Below are 20,988 nucleotides of genomic sequence, written 5' to 3' on the forward strand. Positions count from 1 at the left end.
GTTTATTTTGGCCACTTATATTTCATTCTTTTGGTCATTACTCAAAGCTCATGACCATAGGTCAAGGTATAGATGTAGATCAACTAGTAAATTGAGACCTTCCCCTTCTGACTCAGTTCCTTCTTCACCACTACAGATCAGCATAGCGACAGCATAACTGTGCTCACCACCCTGATCTATCTGTCAATCTCACCTTCCCTTTTCCCCTCACTCGTGAACAAGACCCCAAGGTACTTAAACTCCACCAAACGGTCATACTCCTTCTCTAAGTCCACAAAACACATATCGACCGATTGATCATTCTCCCCCCTCCAGAATCCTCATCAGGGTAAAGAGCTGGTCCACCATTCCATGGCTTGGACAGAATCCACTTTACTCCTCCTATATCTGAGGTTCCACAATTGGGTGGGGTCTCCTTTCTAACACTCTAGCATAAGCTTCTCCAGGGAGGCTGACGAGTATAAACCCCTGATAGTTCGAACACACCCTCTTGTTTTCCTTTTTAAAAATGGGAACCACCACCCCAGTGTACCACTCCAAAGGCACCAGCTCCCGATGACCATACAACATTGAAAAGGCATGTCAGACATGACAGCCCAACAATGTCCAAAGCCTTTAGCATTTCTGGATGAACCTTAACCACCCTCGGGGCCTTGCCACTACAGAGTTGCTTAACTACCTTAGTAATCTCCCTCAAGGAAAAGGGCATTGATCCTCCATCACCTTCTGGCTTTGTCTTCTCTACAGAGGGCATGTTCATTGAGTTTAAGAGCTCCTCAAAGTGATCCTTTCACCATCATGCAACATCCTCAGTCCAGGTCAGCACTTCTTCACACTTGCTGAGAACAGTGTGGGTGGGTGTGCTTGAAAGTCTTCTGGACAGGGATCTCCACCAGATGTTCCCAGTCCACCCTCACTAGTCACTTGGGCTTTCCATGTCTGTCCAGGTACCTCTCTCATCGTCTGATCCATCTCCCCACCAGGTGATGATCATTTCACAGCTCTGCCCCTCTCTTCACCCGAGTGACTGGAACATTTTGGCCGCAAATCTGGTGATACGATTATGAAATCGATCATAGATCTTTGGCCTAGGTTGTTCAGGTACCAATTACACTTATGAGCCACCTTATGTTCAAATATGGTGTTTGTTATGGACAAAACATATCTAGTACAGAAGTCCAGTAACAAAACACCTCTCGGGTTTAGATCAGGGAGATAATTTCTTCCAATTACGCTTTTTCAGGTGTCTCCACCATTATCCATGAGGACATTGAAGTCACCCAGCAGAACTATGCAGTCTCCAGCTGGTACCCTTTTCAATAACCCCTCCAGGCATTAAAAGAAGGCCTGGTACTCCAAACTATTTGGTGCATAAGCACACATGGCAGTCAGAATCCTCTGATCTGTGACTTTTAGCCACAGACAGACAACCCTCTCATTCTCTGGAACAAACTGCAAAATGGCATTGAGTAGGCAGGTCTCAATATGAAGCCCACTCCTGCTCGACTCCTTTTCCCCCGGGCAACTCCAGAACAAAGAAGAGTCCAACCTCTTTTGAAGGGTTTGGTTCTAGAACTAAGCGAGTGGGTGGATGTGAGCTCAACTATATCTAGTCGGTAGCTCCCACCTCACTCACCAACTCCAACTTCTTCCCTCTAAGGGAGGTAACATTCCACATCCTAAGAGTCAGTTTGTGTGTCTGCGTTCCAGTCCATTAAGTCCTCTGCCTTCGACCGCTGCCCAGGTCACATTGCACCCAGCTCCTATTCCTCCTCCAGTAGGTGGGCCCACAGGAGGGCACTCCCACATTATGTTTTCAGACTGTGTCCGACTGGGCCATGTGATAGACCCAGCTGCCAGGCACTTGCATGTGGGCACTTCTCTCAGGCCTGGCTCCAAGAGGAGGCCCTGGTAATCCCATATTGCGTGGGTTACTCTTTTTGTCTTTAAGGAGCTGCATTATTCGGGCCTGTGAATCGCTTTTTGTCTGACCTCTCACCTGGGATGAGTTTGCCTTGGGAGGCTCTACCAGGGGCTTCTGCTCCAGACAACAAAACCCCCAGGGTCACAGGGGCATTCAAACCTCTCCACCATGATAAGATGGTAATTTCTAGAAAGGCCATGGCATTTTCATTTGTGTTATTATTTGGAATATTATATTGAATCAAAACTCTAAAATAAAGTCTGATTTTTGTTAAATACAGAATAAACAATGATGGGTGCCAATTACTTTGGCCAGTTTCAAGTTATTTCAGAGACAATTGTGGGTTGTTCTTTTTTCATGATGAGGTAACAACAAATATGTCCACTTCTCCTTTTCTGTCTCGTTTTCAACACTGGGTGCTAAATGGTAACCTGGCCATCTATTACTGACTCAACCATCTGTGCCAAGAAAACCTAACATAAACATGTCAGGCAAGTGGAAGAACACTATGGAGTACATACAGAAAGCCCACCCTAACACTGGAAGAGCATGTGCCCTCCACAGAAGCAACGATGTAGCTTTTGATGCCAGGCACCTGTAAATGTAATGCTACTCTGCCATCTGTCAATATTTTTCTTTTCTTGTAGGATATAAAGACTTTTGCACAATAAAAACGTAATTGTGTTTGTGAGGATGTACTCCTAACATTAGAAATGCTGAAGACAAACACCGTTGCAAACGCTGCACTCTTGACAAGGTCACATTCAAGGAAAAGTGGCAAACTGCAGAAATAGGAAACAACGTCAGCAGTGGATAAGTGAACAGATTAAAAGAACAAAAAGAACAATCAAGGACAGCCTGGAGGATTACTAGAAGAACAGCATCAAGCAAATGTCAGAAGGCCAGGCTTAGAGAATGGGTGTTAAGAGAAATCCAGGGTGGAAAAAAGCAAGTCTATATATGGGCTTTAAAAAGATTCAACTGATAGTGCTTTAAGGACATTTGTGTACAATGGAAATGATGAAGGTGAAGGGGCAAAGCTGGAAAACAGCTGCCTTATGGAAAACTTGGAGTCCTGCATCCCAGTACAAATTCTGGTGAACCGTCATCCTGCAGAGGTTTAACTTGGTGTGTGCCATATTGACGGTAGAGAAAGATCCTATGAAGAGTCAGACATTTGTAATGAGGTAATCCTCCTGTTCTCTCTCTTCAGGGAGACGTTCTGCTTTCACAATGATAACATCATGCATATGTCCATCGTTGATTGCTCCATTGATTGCTTTTTTTTGTTCCCGTATTAGATCCAGATCAGGAAATTGCCGACAAGGGCAGCGCTTATCACTCTTTTGAGGCACAGATGTCTGGGGATACATTTCAATCGATACAGAAACTTAAAAAGAAATCTTGCAGAAAGATTCCTTACATTTTTTTTTCTCTGAGAATATCCGTATTATTTATTTATTTTGCTCCACTTGTTAATTTTCTTTTGTGCACCAAAAGTGACACTCTGGTTTCCTCTCAGGTATATTGCTGAGCTAGTGAAATTGTGGCATGAGAAACTGGTATGATTTATTAAGGGCAGGGATTTTGAAAGTCATGCAGCTCCCTGAATAACAGTCCACAGTAAAATGAATTTCTGTTCCCTTTGCTCCTGTGAAGGTAAGGGAACAGGTAAGTGCAATTTGACCTTGACAGCAACCAAATTGAACACTATCTTCAGAGATGCTTTGTGCAATATTTTTAGCTTCAGCTTATGCATGTAGTAGATAACATGCCATTCCGACCTGGTTGGCACTCCAGTTTCTCTCCCATTAGAGTCCAACCTGCACTCCACAGCGGAGGATGTGGTGATGTGTCTGTAATAGTTATCAATATTTCAGTGTACAAGAACAGAAACAGGACAACTGACATAATCTGTATTGCAATATCATGACATGTAGCCATGATATACTTAAATGTTAGTCAAATTGAAATTGTTCTGTTTCAATATGTGTTTAACCTCATTTGTATTTTATACATGTGATTTACACTATACAGTGAACTCAAAAAGTATTCACACCCCTTCACTTTCTGAACCCTTGTGTTTTAGATTTAATTTTAAAAGAGAAAATGTGTCATTTTTGTCCATCACCCTACATTCAATCTTAATACATAATTCGCCAGCCTCCTCACTCACTCACTCACTCACTCACTCACTCACTCACTCACTCACTCACTCACTCACTCACTCACGTCCGTCCGAAGCCAAATGCGCAGTCACCTTCTGTGCAGCTGCCCGAAAAAACCTTACGAGACCGACATCGCGGCAGGCAGCGGATTTACGGCCGCGAAAATTCAAAAAGAAAGGCAACTTTGACCGACATCCAACCCCAACATCGCGGCAGGCGGCGGATTTACGGCCGCAAAAATTCAAAGAGAAAGGCGACTTCGATTAAAGCTCTAGAGGCCTGAAAGGCGATTTCGACTACAGCTCGTGGCCTAATTACGCATTCTGATTCAATTATGCATTCATTCAATACACCTATATCAGGTTTGTGGTGCTTATACTTATTACTATTCCACTCGTGCCTGTTTCGTCTTACGTTGTCAAAACGGCTTTTTGTCTAGTAACCCATAATGACAAAATGAAAACATTTTTAGAATGGCTTGCAAATCTCTCTATTATTAAAAAATATCTTGGAAGGAGACGAGATGTATTTTCTTGGAGAGACACTTATACATCCTGTGAGACGAGTCTACGCCCGGGGCTGGAAATAAAGGACAAAGAGTAGATGACAAAGTAGAATGTCGTAAAGAATTCAAAAATGTTGGGCGTGGTACACATGCAGAGCAGGGGTGCTTCTCAGTGGCAGGAGCAGACACAGAGAAACTGGCCAGAATTGAAGGACGGCTGCAAATATAGAATGGTCCTTGAAGAAAACCTGCCTTAGAGTACACACAACCTCAGACTGGACCAACAGTCCAACGTTCATCATGACAAGGACCCAAAACATAGAGCCAATGCAATTCTGGAGAAGTTTCAGGACAGGGCTCCTGTGAGTGTCCTTGAACGGCCCAACAAGAGCCCAGACTTAAACCCATCGAACATCTGTGTAGAGACGATTCTCATCCAATCTAATCGAGCTTATGGGGATTGGCCAGGAAGAATGAGATAAACTGCCCAAATCCAGGTGCCCAGAGCTTGTGGATACTTAGCCAACAATACTTGAAACTTTGATTGCTGCCAAAAGGGCTTCTACAAAGTAGTGAATTAAAGGAATTAATACTTATATGAATAAGAGATTTCAGCATTTGATTGTTAATAAATTTGCAAACCTTTCTGAAAACGTGTTTTCATTTTGTCATTATGAGCTATGGAGTGTAGATTGATGAGCAAAAATGGCTGATGTTTCTATTTAAAATTAAATCTACTACACAATAAAATTTGCAGAAAGAGAAGGGGTCGGAATACTTTCTGTAGCTTCTGACCACCATTAGAGCCTGCAGGTTTGATTTGAATTAAATTGAGCCTAATCAGCAGACAAAAAAATTATTATCCTCAAAATACGCTGTTGAGTTGCCAAACATTTTAACAGTTAAATTGAGGCAAACAACATGCGGTGCTAAAATACCCTAATTAGACCCTAATCTGAAATGGGGAGCCAATTATCAAAGGCATACATTACTGACTGGTGTTATGTGCTGCTTCATAAATTCTTCATTTTCCCATTATTTCCTTGCCTTTAAATAACACTATTGAATGCTTTTGAGGTCTATTTCTTGGATTGCCAATCCTCCCACAGTGTCCTTCTGCCATCACCTCTTCTCTTGCCCCCCTGCCCATGGATTTCTTGATTGATTGATTGATATATTTCTTTCAAAATAGGATTAGGAACACATCTCATACTGGAAGTTTGTTCTCTCCTTTCAACTCTCTACTCATAACTGAGCTATAAAAGCGGACAGGAGGCCAGCAAGGTGCCCCAAAATCACAAGTCTGACAAGCAGGCTTTAAAGGAATGCACTTCAGAGAGGGAGTCCCAGTCAGGAGACACACAATAACACAGAGAAAAGATGCTGAAGGTTATAGGGTAAGACATATCAAATATTTTTAAACTTATCCAATAATCTGTCCTTGACAGTTAACGTGACAAGAGGAGAGATGAGAGGTTAGGAGCACACGCTTATAGAGCGCATTGACCACATGACAAATCAACTTAAGACCCGAGTGCAGCCATGCAATGGGTGACACCTCAGCACCACACTAGTTCAGATGGAATGGAACCAATGGGAGTTTTTTTATGGTGGCTGGAGTGCCAATTCTGCCACCAACCCGACATTTTTCCCTGTAATTTGGAGGACCTGCTTGCAGGGCTGGATGCAGATTAACGTCATACCCAGGACGAAGCAATTGCAAGTTAAGGGCCTTGCTCAGGGGCCCAACGGAATAGAGTCACTTCCTGCGTTTACAGGATTTGAACCGGCAACCTTCTGATTACCAGTGCAGATCCCTACCTCAGAGCCACCACTCCGCCCTAATGTGGTAAGTATATACATAAATGTTATAATAAAAGAGATTACCCCCAAACACAAATAAGAACTTTTTAGGCTTAGACCAGGGGTGTTCAGCTCTGATCCTGGTGGGCTGCAGTGGCTGCAGGTTTTCATTCTAACCCTTTCCCTAATCAGCAAGCAATTTTCAATACTAATTAACTTCTTTTCCCTTCATTTTAATAGCGCTGTCTTTAAGGTTTCAGTCCTCTGATTTGATTCCTTACTTCATTAAATGGCAGCCAAACAGAAATGAGATGTGAAACGAGCCAACAGATGACCAGCTAAACTGGGATTTCAAACTCCAGCCATTTTCTTAATAAGAAGCCAGTTCTTGCTGTTAATAAAAGCCATTATTGAATATCATGACATGATGCAACAGACTCTTGATTTTCTGTTTTTTTCTAACACCACCGTCAAGATGTTTTGGTGACCTGAGCAGACCAACATGACCGAGACCTTCAGCTTTCTTTATTTTCATGTTAGCTGGTCATGTGGCAGCTTGTTTTGGGTCTCATTATTGTTTGGTTGTTCATTAACGAAAAAGAAACAACGTAGGGGTCTGAGTCACGTCAATTAAAACGAAGGCAAAACAAGTTAATCAGCAGCAAAAACGGCTCACTAATTAAGAAGATGATTAGAATGAAAACCTGCAGCCACTGCGGCCCACCAGGACTGGAGTTGGACACCCCTGGCTTAGATAATAGAGGGCTGCTGTTGTCAATAACAGTCTTGTAGGGTGGCAGTAAGATGAGGTCAGACCTGCTTAGATTGCACCACAGGTTTATATTTAAATTCATTAATATTTAGGTAGAGCAGGTCCAGCTTGTAGTGTTCATGAATGGACCGTGCATAACAGACACTTGAGTCCTTGGTTGAAGTCACCAGCATTCCAATAAAGAGTAACAGAGCTCCTTAGGCAGCAGTGATCACAGTGCTACCAGGTGAATTCTGGGAGTATTTAATACAACCCACTTTACATTCCTCAGAGTCTCTCGCTTTCTCAGATGTCACACACATAGTTAGCCACCAAATTCTTTACATTCACCCTGTCACATCTCTCAAGTTCGCAGCTCATCCGAAAGGCTCAAGTTTGTGCTGAGAGCAGCATTAATTTGATTTAAGAATTCATTCAAAAATGTGTAACAACAAGCCAGAGATGAGATGTTAACATTAGTAATTAATAACACTAAAAACATTAAAAAGAGAGAGACAGAGAGATCGCTTCTGTAAAGGCTGCCACATGGCATGGCACAAACATAGATGCTATGTTTCTTCCATCTTTAAAATGTTGGGAAATTAAGGCGCTTTCTAAATAAACAGGATTGTGAGAAATTAACTCATGCATTTATTTCTAGTAGGATTGACTACTACAATGTGGTGCCCATTGGATGTTCAAACTGTACCTTATACAGTCTCCAGTTAATCCAAAATGCTGCTGCAAGAATTATTACAAGAACAAGAAAATACGAACACATAACTCCAGTTCTTAAATCCTTAACATATAAAGCATTAAATGGTCGAGGTCCGGCTTACTTGTCTGTGCTTATCATGACTTACAAACCAGAGCACACATTAAGATCTCAAGATGCCGGTCTGCTTATGATTCCAAGGATTAATAAAATAACAGTGGGAGGTCGAGCTTTTAGTTACAGGGCCCCTAAACTGTGGAATGGTCTGCCTGCTACTATAAGAGATGCCCCTTCGGTCTCAGCTTTTAAATCCCGGCTGAAGACTCACTACTTCAGTTTAGCACACCCTGACTAGAGCTGCTGATTAACTGTACAGACTGCATCTCTGTTGTTAGTAATTAGCACTAAAACATAAGTAACATGATAATTATAATTTCTTATTAACCCTCACCTATTCTGTTTCTTTTCTCAGTACTCAAATGTGGCACTTGGTGCCACGGCCCACCTGCCAAGTTGTTTTGCCTGCCTAAGGTAAAGTCATCTCTGATGGAGGATCACAGGAATCATGGGGTAGAGGGGTCTTTTCATCGGATTGGCTGGCCTACTACTGGCCAAATGGGGGAGGCAGCTTAAAGGCTGAGGTCTCCAGGACTCAACAAACAAATCCAAATCATATTATGTGATGTCATCTACTGTTAAATTCTGGTCTGTACTTGTAATTTTTTTTTTATACTGTATTGAGGATTACTTGTGTTCTGTTCTGTGTATTGTATTGTATTGTATTGAGCTCCTTCTTTTTGACACCCACTGCACGCCCAACTTTTTGACACCCACTGCACGCCCAACCTGCCTGGTAGGGGGTCTCTTTTTGAACTGCCTTTCCCAAGGTTTCTTCCATTTTTTCCCTATAAGGATTTTTTTGGGAGTTTTTCCTTGTCTTCTTAGAGAGTCAAGGCTGGGGGGCTGTCAAGAGGCAGGGCCTGTTAAAGCCCATTGCGCATCTTCTTATGTGATTTTGGGCTATACAAAAATAAATTGTATTGTATTGTAAAATAAGATGTAAATGTAAAAGCTTTTAATTACAATACATTATAGGCTTAAAACATATACAGTGCATCCGGAAAGCATTCACAGTGCATCACTTTTTGAACATTTTGTTATGTTACAGCCTTATTCCAAAATGGATTAAATTAATTTTTTTCCTCAGAATTCTACACACAACACCCCATAATGACAGCATGAAAAAAGTTTACTTGAGATTTTTGCAAATTTATTAAAAATAAAAACATTGAGAAAGCACATGTACATAAGTATTCACAGCCTTTGCCATGAAGCTCAAAATTGAGCTCAGGTCCATCCTGTTTCCCCTGATCATCCTTGAGATGTTTCTGCAGCTTCATTGGAGTCCACCTGTGGTAAATTCAGTTGACTGGACATGATTTGGAAAGGCACACACCTGTCTATATAAGGTCCCACAGTTGACAGTTCATGTCAGAGCACAAACCAAGCATGAAGTCAAAGGAATTGTCTGTAGACCTCCGAGACAGGATTGTCTCGAGTCACAAATCTGGGGAAGGTTACAGAAAAATTTCTGCTGCTTTGAAGATCCCAATGAGCACAATGGCCTCCATCATCCGTAAGTGGAAGAAGTTTGAAACCACCAGGAGTCTTCCTAGAGCTGGTCGGCCATCTAAACTGAGTGATCGGGGGAGAAGGGCCTTAGTCAGGGAGGTGACCAAGAACCCGATGGTCACTCTGTCAGAGCTCCAGAGGTCCTCTGTGGAGAGAGGAGAACCTTCCAGAAGGACAACCATCTCTGCAGCAATCCACCAATCAGGCCTGTATGGTAGGGTGGCCAGACTGAAGCCACTCCTTAGTAAAAGGCACATGGCAGCCCGCCTGGAGTTTGCCAAAAGGCACCTGAAGGACTCTCAGACCATGAGAAAGAAAATTCTCTGGTCTGATGAGACAAAGATTGAACTCTTTGGTGTGACTGCCAGGCGTCACGTTTGGAGGAAACCAGGCACCATCCCTACAGTGAAGCATGGTGGTGGCAGCATCATGCCATGAGGATGTTTTTCAGCGGCAGGAACTGGGAGACTAATCAGGATAAAGGGAAAGATGACTGCAGCAATGTACAGAGACATCCTGGATGAAAACCTGCTCCAGAGCGCTCTTGACCTCAGACTGGGGCGACGGTTCATCTTTCAGCAGGACAACGACCCTAAGCACACAGCCAAGATATCAAAGGAGTGGCTTCAGGACAACTCTGTGAATGTCCTTGAGTGGCCCAGCCAGAGCCCAGACTTGAATCTGATTGAACATCTCTGGAGAGATCTTAAAATGGCTGTGCCCCGACGCTTCCCATCCAACCTGATGGAGCTTGGGAGGTGCTGCGAAGAGGAATGGGCAAAACTGGCCAAGGATAGGTGTGCCAAGCTTGTGGCATCATATTCAAAAAGACTTGAGGCTGTAATTGCTGCCAAAGGTGCATCGACAAAGTATTGAGCAAAGGCTGTGAATACTTACTGTATGTACATGGGATTTCTCATTTTTTTATTTTTAATAAATTTGCAAAAACCTCAAGTAAACTTTTTTCACGTTGTCATTATGGGGTGTTGTGTGCAGAATTCTGAGGAAAAAAATGAATTTAATCCATTTTGGAATAAGGCTGTAACATAACAAAATGTGGAAAAAGTGATGCGCTGTGAATACTTTACCAGATGCACTGTATAAGAATAACATAACAGGATAGTGTCATATGTTGTATATGCTACCTGAAGCTCAGTCATTTTAATCTATATACAATGTAATGAGTGCAGCACACATAGCTGTTCAAATTTCAAAAAACATCATTTAGTTTGTCACCAGTCAGCATTAAAAGCAAAATGAATGTTTTTTGGGCCATTCATCTATTTTCTTTAAGAATGTGGCCTTTAAACTGGAGTACACAGAGGGGATACTCATACATACAATGGAATGCCATGCAAAATGTATAATGACAATACTCAGGCACAGGATTCACACCGGGTCTGCAAGCCAGCAGTGCTAACCACCACACCACTGTGCTATTCTCACCGTAAACATTTCACGTTTATAGCTTTATAGTGTCTTTATTGTCACATGTACAGAGGGCAATGAAATTCTTATTTGCATGGTGTAATCGATATACAAAATGTCGGCACCCCCTGGTGCCATGATTGGAAAGCAGAACTACCTTACATCAAGACTTAAGTCATCTTTACCAGACTAATCTCAGAATGCATTTGTCATTACCGCTAACCTTCCTTATCTTTAAACAGTTCCTTGGAGTGGATAAGAAGTCATCAACCGATGTCCCACTGCAAAATCTTTGCTGTAAACCACTCAACACTTTGCCATGGTTCATTGAGATTGGAATGTTTCTTCTCTTCTCTTTTACCATTTGATGCTCAAGAAGTGTAGTAATACTTAAAAAAAAGAGGAAGATTTGTTATTTAGTGTACCAGCTAGCTGTGCTGCCATTCTAAGACGAGTTGAAATCTAAGTACAATACATACAATACAGTTTACTTTTGTATAGCCCAAAATCACACAGGAAGTGCTGCAATGGGCTTTAACAGGCCCTGCCTCTTGACAGCCCCCCAGCCTTGAGTCTCTAAGAAGACAAGGAAAAACTCCCAAAAAAACCTAGTAGGGAAAAATGGAAGAAACCTTGGGAAAGGCAGTTCAAAGAGAGACCCCTTTCCAGGTAGATTGGGCATGCAGTGGGTGTCAAAAGAAGGGGGTCAATACAATACATTACAGTACAGTACACAGAACAAATTCTCAATATAGTAAGAAATAAAAAAAAAAAATATCAATTTTAGAAGTACAGAGTAGAATTTAACAGTAGATGATATATCCCATAATAAGATTTGTATTTGTATAGAGTCCTGGAGACCTCATCCTTCAAGCTGCCTCCCCCATTTGGCCATTCCACAGCTGAAACAGTGCTGGGCCAGCCAATCCGATGAAAGGACCCCTCTCTCCCACGATTCCTGCGATCCTCCATCTGGGATGACTTTTCCTTAGGCAGGCAAAACAACTTGGCAGGTGGGCCATGGCACCAAGTGCCACATTTGAGTACCAAGAAGAAAAACAGAATAAGTGAGGGTTAGTATACAATTATAACTGTCATGTTACTTATGTTTAAGTGCTAATGACTAACAACAGAGATGCAGTCTGTACAGTTAATCAGCAGCTCTAGTCAGGGTATGCTAAACTGAAGTAGTGAGTCTTCAGCCGGGATTTAAAAGCTGAGACCGAAGGGGCATCTCTTATAGTAGCAGGCAGACCATTCCACAGTTTAGGGGCCCTGTAACTAAAAGCTCGACCTCCCACTGTTATTTTATTAATCCTTGGAATCATAAGCAGACCGGCATCTTGAGATCTTAATGTGCGCTCTGGTTTGTAAGTCATGATAAGTTCAGACAAGTAAGCCGGACCTCGACCATTTAATGCTTTACATGTTAAAAGAAGGATTTTGAAATCTGCCCTAAACTTAACCGGGAGCCAGTGTAAGGATTTAAGAACTGGAGTTATGTGTTCGTATTTTCTTGTTCTTGTAATAATTCTCGCAGCTGCATTTTGGATTAACTGGAGGCTGTATAAAGAACAGTTTGAACATCCAGTGAACACCGTATTGCAGTAGTCAATCCTACTAGAGATAAATGCATGAATTAGTTTCTCAGAATCCTGTTTATTTAAAAAGCGCCTTAATTTCCTAACATTTTTAAGATGGAAAAAACATGTTTTGGACAACTTTGTAATATGCACTTTAAATGACATGCTAGAGTCAAAGATAACTCCTAGATTGCGGGCTGATTCAGTAAAATTGACTGGGATTCCCATTGAGTTAAATGATGACAAAATATTATTGTGATCAGCATCATTCCCTCCAACAATTAACATCTCTGTTTTATCTGTATTTAAAGACAAGTAGTTCTTATTCATCCACTCCTTTAATTCACTAACACAACTAATTAAAGACAACATTGGAGAAACTTCATTTGATTTAAATGAAAGGTATAACTGGGTGTCATCTGCATACGAGTGAAAATTAACATTATGTTTCCTAATGAGAGATCCCAGTGGAAGCATGTACAGTGAAAACAGTAAAGGTCCCAGTACTGAGCCCTGCGGGACACCATATTGAACTTCTGTGTATAATGATGGAGTACTGTCAGCACATTTCTGTACATATTGGAATCGATTTGATAAGTAAGAACTAAACCAAGCGAGCACGGTGCCTGTAAGCCCAACATCATTTTCTAGCCTGTGCAGTAAAATAGAATGGTCGATGGTGTCAAATGCTGCACTTAAGTCCAACAACATAATTACAGTGGAGTTTCCTTCATCAGAGGATATCAGAATGTCATTTACAACCCGTGTTAGTGCCGTTTCTGTACTATGACCAGTGCGAAAACCAGACTGGAATTTCTCAAATAAATTGTAATGCGTAAGGTGTGTCTGAAGCTGACTGGCGACTACTTTTTCTAGTATTTTAGAGAGAAACGGTAAATTTGAAATAGGCCTATAATTATTTAGTATATGTGGGTCAAGGTCTGACTTTTTAAGTAATGGTTTAATGACTGACACTTTTAGTGTATCAGGTACTGTGCCATGCAATAATGAACTATTGATAATGTTTAGGATAGGCGCTGCAAGAACATCCATTGCACTTTTTACTAGTTTTGTTGGCACTGGATCTAGGGAACAAGTAGTGGGCTTCATTTTAGAAATTAAACTTAAGACTTCCTGCTCAGTTACAGGATTAAAATTACTAAAGTGCTGAGTGCAATGTGAGACAGGGTCTGCTAAGCTAGTAGGCGGTTTGTACTGTGATGCAGAGATCTGGGATCTTATATTTTTAATTTTCTCATTGAAGAAGTTCATAAAGTCTGTACTGCTAATGTCTGTTGGTATTTTGCACTGTTGATCTGAATTTCCATTTGTTAATTTAGCCACTGTTCTAAACAGTACCCGAGGATTTTTATTATTGCTATCTATTAATGTAGAATAATATTTTGACCGAGCTTTAAAGAGGGCTTTTTTATATTTATTAACACTCTCTGTCCATGCAATTTGAAAGACATGTAGCTTTGTTGTTCTCCATCTGCGCTCCAGTTTTCGACACTCTAATTTAAGAGCTCGAGTGTTTTCATTAAACCAGGGAGAGTTTCTATGTGCTTTGAACACTTTTGTTTTAAGGGGAGCCACTATGTCCAGAGCATCTCTCAAGGTCACATTATAATGTGATGTTAGCTCATCTAAATTGTTTTCCGTGTCTACATTTGATGTTAACTGATCTAAATGGTTTTCCACAATTACACTCGACTTACTCAAAGTATCTATAAATTTTGAAGCAGAATTACAATCTAGATGCCGCACTGTCTTTGTTTTAATCTGGGAGTGTGTTCGCAAGGGCAGGACTAAATCAAATGTAATTAAGTAGTGATCAGAAATAACTTCATTTAATGGAGTAATAATTAAATTTTGAATTTCAACTTTGTAAGTTATAATTAAATCTAATGTGTGGTTATGATTATGAGTTGGACCTTTGACATTCTGACAAAATCCTACTGAATTTAACAAATAAGTAAAACATTTGCTAAAAGTGTCAGTTTCCACATCAATGTGTACATTAAAATCTCCCATCAGTACTACGTGATCATAATTTATAGCCAAGTCAGATAAAAGGTTGCTAAATTCAGACATGAACAATGAATACGGCCCTGGTGGTCTATAGACTAGCACTATAATTGTGTTGGAATCTGTTTTAATATTTAAAATGAATGCTTCAAAGGATGTAAAGTTGCCTAAATTTTTAGAAGTGATTTGCATTTTGTTACAATGAATTATTCCAAGGCCCCCTCCTCGACCTGAATCTCTAGACTTATGAAGGAACGAGTATCCATCTGGTGACGCCTCAGCTAGGGGGACAGTGTCACATTTACTAAGCCAGGTTTCAGTGAGAAGACACAGATCAGATTTTGTACTTAATATAATATCATTTACCAAAACAGCTTTAGTGCCAAGAGAGCGAATGTTCAATAAGCAGCATTTAAAACTGTATGCTTCTTTCTGAATTGGTGATATACTTTTTGTTTTAATTTGTAGTAAATTTCTATTACAGATGCCCCTGGTGGAGGGTCTGGTTTTATCCCTTGGTCTAATTATACACCTTATTTTTTGGTTATCAATTAATTTAAGGTTTGTATCAAGACTAAATTTACTGGATGCCCCAAGACTATGTAGTCAATGCAGACCTCAGTATTAATGTTTGCAGTGCACCATCTGTTGGAATCAAGATTGTAATGCATGTAGCAATGGAATACAGATGGTACATCACAAACATTTGTAGTAATAAATACATTATTACAATATTTGTGATGCTCCATCTGTTGGAATGACAAATAGAATCCATATGTCCCTGTTTGAAGCCATTTGGTATGGGATTCATAAAAGCAGTGTTACTGTTTGTGATGCCCCATCTGTTGGAATGACAGGGACATAGCAACCAAATTCTGTTACTTGTAGGGATGCTGCTAAATGTTAAATTCTGCATTATTATTTTGTGTACTGTTGAAAGTAATTATTCTTCTTGTATTGATCTTGGGTGTGTGTTTATGTAATAACATTGGTTGTCAAATGCTGTGTCTTGGTTTATCTGTTGGATCTGTGTAACAATGTCTTTTTTTTTTTTTCTACTTTCCTAGCGCAAACAAGTTTCCCTCTGGGATAATAAAGTCTCCTTAACCTAACCTAACCTAACCAGATGGACACACAGATACACAGACATTTATATTTTTATTAAGGTGGATGTAGTGTATAGAAGTAGAAGTGACTGAGTGAGGGCAATAAAACCCGGAGATCCACTGTGGACTGTTTCAGTAAGTTACACAGTTGATGTCAGGGACTAAAGTTGTTTGAATGGGAAGGCTACACATTCAGTCAGTCATTTTCTAAACTGCAATGTCCTGAACAGGGTTGCTGGGGTGCTGAAGCCTTTCCTTGCTAGCATAGGGCACAAGGCAGGGAACAAACCCTGGAAAGGGAGCCAGTCTATCGCAGGGCGAACACGAACACAGACACTGACATACACTTCCCAACCACACACTAGGGCCACTTTAGTACTGCCAATCGACCTAACGTGTGTGTCTTTGGATAGTGGGAGGAAACCCACGCAGACACAGGGAGAACATGCAAACTCCATATAGGGAGGATCCAGGATGTGAACTCTGGTCTCCTTACTGCGAGGCAGCAGTACTGCCACTACACCACCATGCCACCCAAGGCTAGATAGACATGAAATATTAATTTGGGTTGCACTTTAAGACGTCCAGACAGAACCAGAAAGTAGCATCTGCTAAAAATAAACAGGCAAAGTGATAAAAACGAATTAAGAGTCTCCAGAAATGTTGGAGTTTGAATATCGTGTAGTGATTTGCTGGGCCTCAGATGGGAAGCACCAGCCAGCGTTTTTGGTGATAAAACTGTTTTGAATGAAGCCCTGGAGGTCTCATTGTTTCTGCCCAACGCACTTTCTCGATACTCTGGAGAGGTGAAGACTAAACAGCATTACACCAGTGTGCTTGCCAGCAGGTATCAGAAGCTCCCGCTTGCCTCAGAATGAATCATTGTACAGGTGAGGGGTGCATTTTGTTATTTTCCTGAAAGGATGAAATTGTCTTGTGGCATATGGTGCTCTTGGCAATTTTCCCTGTGATGACTTTAGTCTATATAGTGACTTTCAAAAGTGGGTTATATAATGACTTTCAATCTATTGCACCATCAAATGCAATTACATCCTAATCGTTTCACTTGGTTTAGATGCCTTCAGTGAGTTCTCTAAAACAATCTCTTTCTGTCTTTTTCAAGTAACAAAGAACAGCTTAAGGAGACGCGTGAAAAATACAAATGGTGACATCGAAGATTATCCCAAGGACAAAATGATTTTTTTTTTTTTTTTATTTGAGTGGCATAGTCAGAGCCGGGTTGAAACCTTGATTGTGTTGTTTGATGAGAAAGGCTTGAAAAGCTTTAGAATGATTTTAAGGGGAAGAGTGGCGTGCCTCGGTGTTTAGCCGTAGCCTGCTGCTTATATTAGTAGTAAGTTCACACAGTGCAGCATGCCAGATGGGGAGACAAACAAAACATTAAAGAAGGCAAACTTTTGGGAATTCAAAGGAGACCTGGAAGAAAGGGATTCAGTGCCAAGTTCAGAACAGAAAACACACAGGAATCCGCGCACTGCCCCTGCACAGCTCTGCTCTGAGATTTTTATTGAAATGAAAGTGAGGACTTTCAGTGTTCAGCATTGGATACAAATATTTGCATTTGCACTTTTAGTCTACGGAAACAAAACAGATGGCGTAGTGTCAAAAGAAAAAGAACTCACAGACACATCTTATTTTTTACAATAGTCAACAGACTCAACCTTTAGTTAAACCATACAGCAGAATTAGGCCTCTGTGGATGTGATTACCCAGTAACCACCCACCCACCATTGCCATGCATGCCACTTAGAAAGAGCAAAATAACAGATGGAAAGTAAAAAAAAGGAACTATTTTTGAATTGTAGGTTGCACTACCTACCTGAGGTAACAAATCATTATATATAGCACCAACAAAAGGGATTAATTTAACTAAGCGAGACTACTATGAGGAGCTGGCTTCACTTTGACATTAAGGAGTTTTTATTCATTTATTTCTTTTGTTCACATTAAATCCATTGTGATTCAATATTGTATAACAAAACAACATGAAGCTGTGCAGAGGAGAGCAACAAAGTGCACCTAAGGACTTAAGGGCATGTCCTACTCCGAAAGATTCAGAGAATTAACTCTGTTTAGTCTCAAGGAGCGGAGACTGCGTGGAGATCTAATCCAGGTATTTAAAATCCTTCAGGGCTTTGAGCAAACAGAGCTGGCAGAATTCTTTTAGCCTAATGAATCACATACTCGAGAAAGCACAGCATCTGAGGGGCAGTGGCCCTGGCATGTCCTCATTGAGTACATCACTGGAGACTTTATGTACCTCCGGCCAGCAGCCGGAAATCACTACTGAGAGTGGTGAAGGCAGCAGAGCACATCACGGGCAAGAGTCTCCCTGCCATTGAAGACATTTACCTCCATCGGTGCTTGACAAGCAGCATCATTAAGGACCACAGCCATCCATCACACCAGCTGTTCTCCTTGTTACCGTCTGGCAGACGATACAGGAGTCTGGCTGCTCGGACTACAAGACTTAAGAACAGTTTTTACCACCAGGCCATTCGACTCCTCAACAGCACAACCTGAACACTTACATACACTTACATCACACCTACATTACATTACATCTACATTGCACTACTCACACACAAACTGTACCTGCACACACTCTGAATACTGACTGGAACATGCGTCTGCACTTTATGGAATATGCATCTGTACTTATAAAACATTATCTGTGCAATAACTGTCATTTGTACTTGCTGCTCTTTCAACTCATATTGCTCTATAACTTCTTTTAAAACGTACACATTTTATTTTATATGGCTAGTCTATTTTTAACTTGTAATTTTTTAAAATTATTTTTTAGCTTTATTGGATCTAGGCTGAGTGACTTGTTTTTCTCGTCATACACATTTCATTGTATGTTGACCCTGTGTTAACCTATATATGACAAATAAACCTAAACCTAAACCTCTGTGGAACTCGCTGATTTCTCGGCCGGGCACTGCTTTCCTTCAAGTCACGTTGCTTCTGGTTACACCCTCTACATGGGCAGATTCTATCTTTACCAGTCCAGCGTATTTGAGCACACACGCTCTGTCAGCAAGTTCTTTGTGTATCCGGGGTACCAGTCTGCCAAACAGGGCAAGAACATGGCACTGGTCCAGCTGAGCTTACCCGTCACCTTCAAGGATTATATCCTGCCCATCTGCCTGCCTTCCCCTAACATCTCCTTCTCGGAAGGTCTGATGTGTTGGGTGACTGGCTGGGGAACGACCACAGAAAATGGTAACATGTCCCAGACACTGCAGGAGGTCGAGGTGCCCATCATCAGCAGGAACACTTGCAGTAGTATGTACGTGAATGGTGGGGTAGATGGAAACCTCCTATCAGATGTGTTCTGCACCGGTTATACAGCAGGGAAGAAAGACTCCTGTCAGTGCTACTCCAGTGGACCCCTGGTCTGCAAAATGACTAACGACACCTGGGTGCAAGCTGGCATTGTGAGCTTTGGACCCGGCTGTGCTGGTCCCGACCTGCCAGACGCCTATGTGCAGGTGAAGGACTACAGCCAGTGGATTCAGAGTAAAGTGCTCCAAGTGCAGCTGTACAAGACGGGGAGAAACATTACAAACTGGGTGGATGGCTGGATCCTTCTCTGTCTCTCCGTAGTTTTTCTGCAGTTGTTGTTGCCCCAATAATTTCGTTGATCTTTCATTTTACTTTCCCAAGCAGCAACACTGGAGTCTGAGAAAAGTAAATCGTTTTTTTATTCATGAGAGATTATATTATAATAAAAATAATTAACAGCATACTGCACAGTGATGGACATGTGGGGACGTGTGCGCATTCCTACTAAAAAAAAATTTTTTTTAAAAATCACATACTCAAGGACACTGGTGGAAATTAAGGGGAGGTGCATTTAGGACTGAAGTCAGCAAGCTCATCTTTATGCAAAGAGTTGTGGGAATCTGGAAAAATCTACCATGACATGTCCAGCAATGAACTGTGATTCTGATCAATGTGTGTTCTGTTAGGACCATTCAGAATCCTTCCACTTGCTTTAAGGATGTGGACAAATTTGTCAGTACCCTTCCACAAGAAAAGAAGAAACCACAATTGTCTTTGAAATAACTTGAAACTGACAAAACAATTGCCACCCATCATGGTTTATTTCGTATTTAACAAAAATCAGACTTTGCTTCAGAGTGTTGATTCAGCAGAGTATTTCAAATAATAACACAAGTGAAAATTGCATGGACACAAATGAGGGGACCCTTAACCTAAAATTTTGTTGTACAACCTTTAGAGGCCATCACTTGCAAACAAGCGATTCCTGGAGCTCTCCATGAGACTTCTGCAATTGTCCACAGGTAGTTTGGCCCACATAAAAATTTGAGGAGCAGAAACACCCAAAATAAAGAAAACAGACTGCAAAAGACTCAAAATGAAAACAGAATAAACACATTAAAAAAGAAAGCAAACTACAACAGTTGACACTTTCCTTCCTTTCTTTATGCGTTTTCTTTGTTGCGTTGTCTTCTGAGAAGTATTTCTGTGTGTAACATATTTAGTTTCTGTATCCTGTCATCATTTTCTTTCTCACTGTCTCATGCTGCTAATTCAGGCTCATTAGGAGCTAGTTGGTTTAGGAAGACACTCATGTCTGAAGATGTAGGTGAGCAACATAAGCATTTGTGGCTATTTCCATTTTTTAGCCTTTTATCAGAAGTCTTTCTTTTGTAGGTACAACCAGGACCTTTTTTTGCAGTTTCAGAACCTTTTTTTGGTAGCAGATCAGTCATGACAAAACCTCTTTGTAAATAAATCAGACAACAGTAATGTACAGTAGCTGGTTATAAAAAGTCAAAAGGATATTTGTTTTAAAAAGTATGACTAGTTAGACTGTTCGAGACTGAGGCACCCAATTATGAAATTACATTTTCCAGGTCAATATTAGAAATACTGCATTAGCAAACAGAATGCATATGTTTACCTTAGAGTGTGATCAGGTATTACAAATTCAGTATTGGTTTTATGTCTAAATCCTCGGAAAATAAGCAAAATCATTTGTTTACATGTGCATGTTGTTACATGTGAGTGCATGGAGAGCATCGGCCAGGCTAGGGTAAAGTAAGAGCTCCACCACAAGTTCTTGAGGATGCCTGTGTGCTAATTCCTCCCTTTATTTTATCCTCAGACCGGAGCTTTGATGTCACTCCCAGTTTTCACCAGGAGGTCCTACCTTTTCTCCCTGGGGACCCATTTAAGCTGTGATGTTGCTGGTAGCCAGTGTTCACTGTTAAACCCGTTTCTAATGAGAACAGAGCTTCCGGAGGAGACACCTGAAACCAAAATAAGCCAAGCAAAGCCAAGTATAGGAA

The 20,988-nt window shown here is 41.1% G+C and overlaps 1 protein-coding gene across 1 annotated transcript; it reads left to right on the forward strand.

The window, feature by feature from the left end:
• The first annotated feature begins 18,601 nt into the window (after positions 1-18,601).
• On the forward strand, positions 18,602-19,453 carry LOC114667087 (serine protease 27-like). Its single transcript, XM_028822221.2, has one exon. It carries the CDS (start codon positions 18,652-18,654, stop codon positions 19,303-19,305), a length of 654 nt encoding a protein of 217 aa, XP_028678054.2. The 5' UTR covers positions 18,602-18,651; the 3' UTR covers positions 19,306-19,453.
• Positions 19,454-20,988: the final 1,535 nt, after the last annotated feature.

This window comes from Erpetoichthys calabaricus, chromosome 16 (genome assembly GCF_900747795.2).
Source record: "Erpetoichthys calabaricus chromosome 16, fErpCal1.3, whole genome shotgun sequence".
NCBI classification, from domain to species: Eukaryota; Metazoa; Chordata; class Cladistia; order Polypteriformes; family Polypteridae; genus Erpetoichthys; species Erpetoichthys calabaricus.

Bases quoted from the DNA above. Each gene is read 5' to 3' on its own strand.
- LOC114667087 (XM_028822221.2), top strand. From the start codon at position 18,652: ATGGGCAGATTCTATCTTTACCAGTCCAGCGTATTTGAGCACACACGC.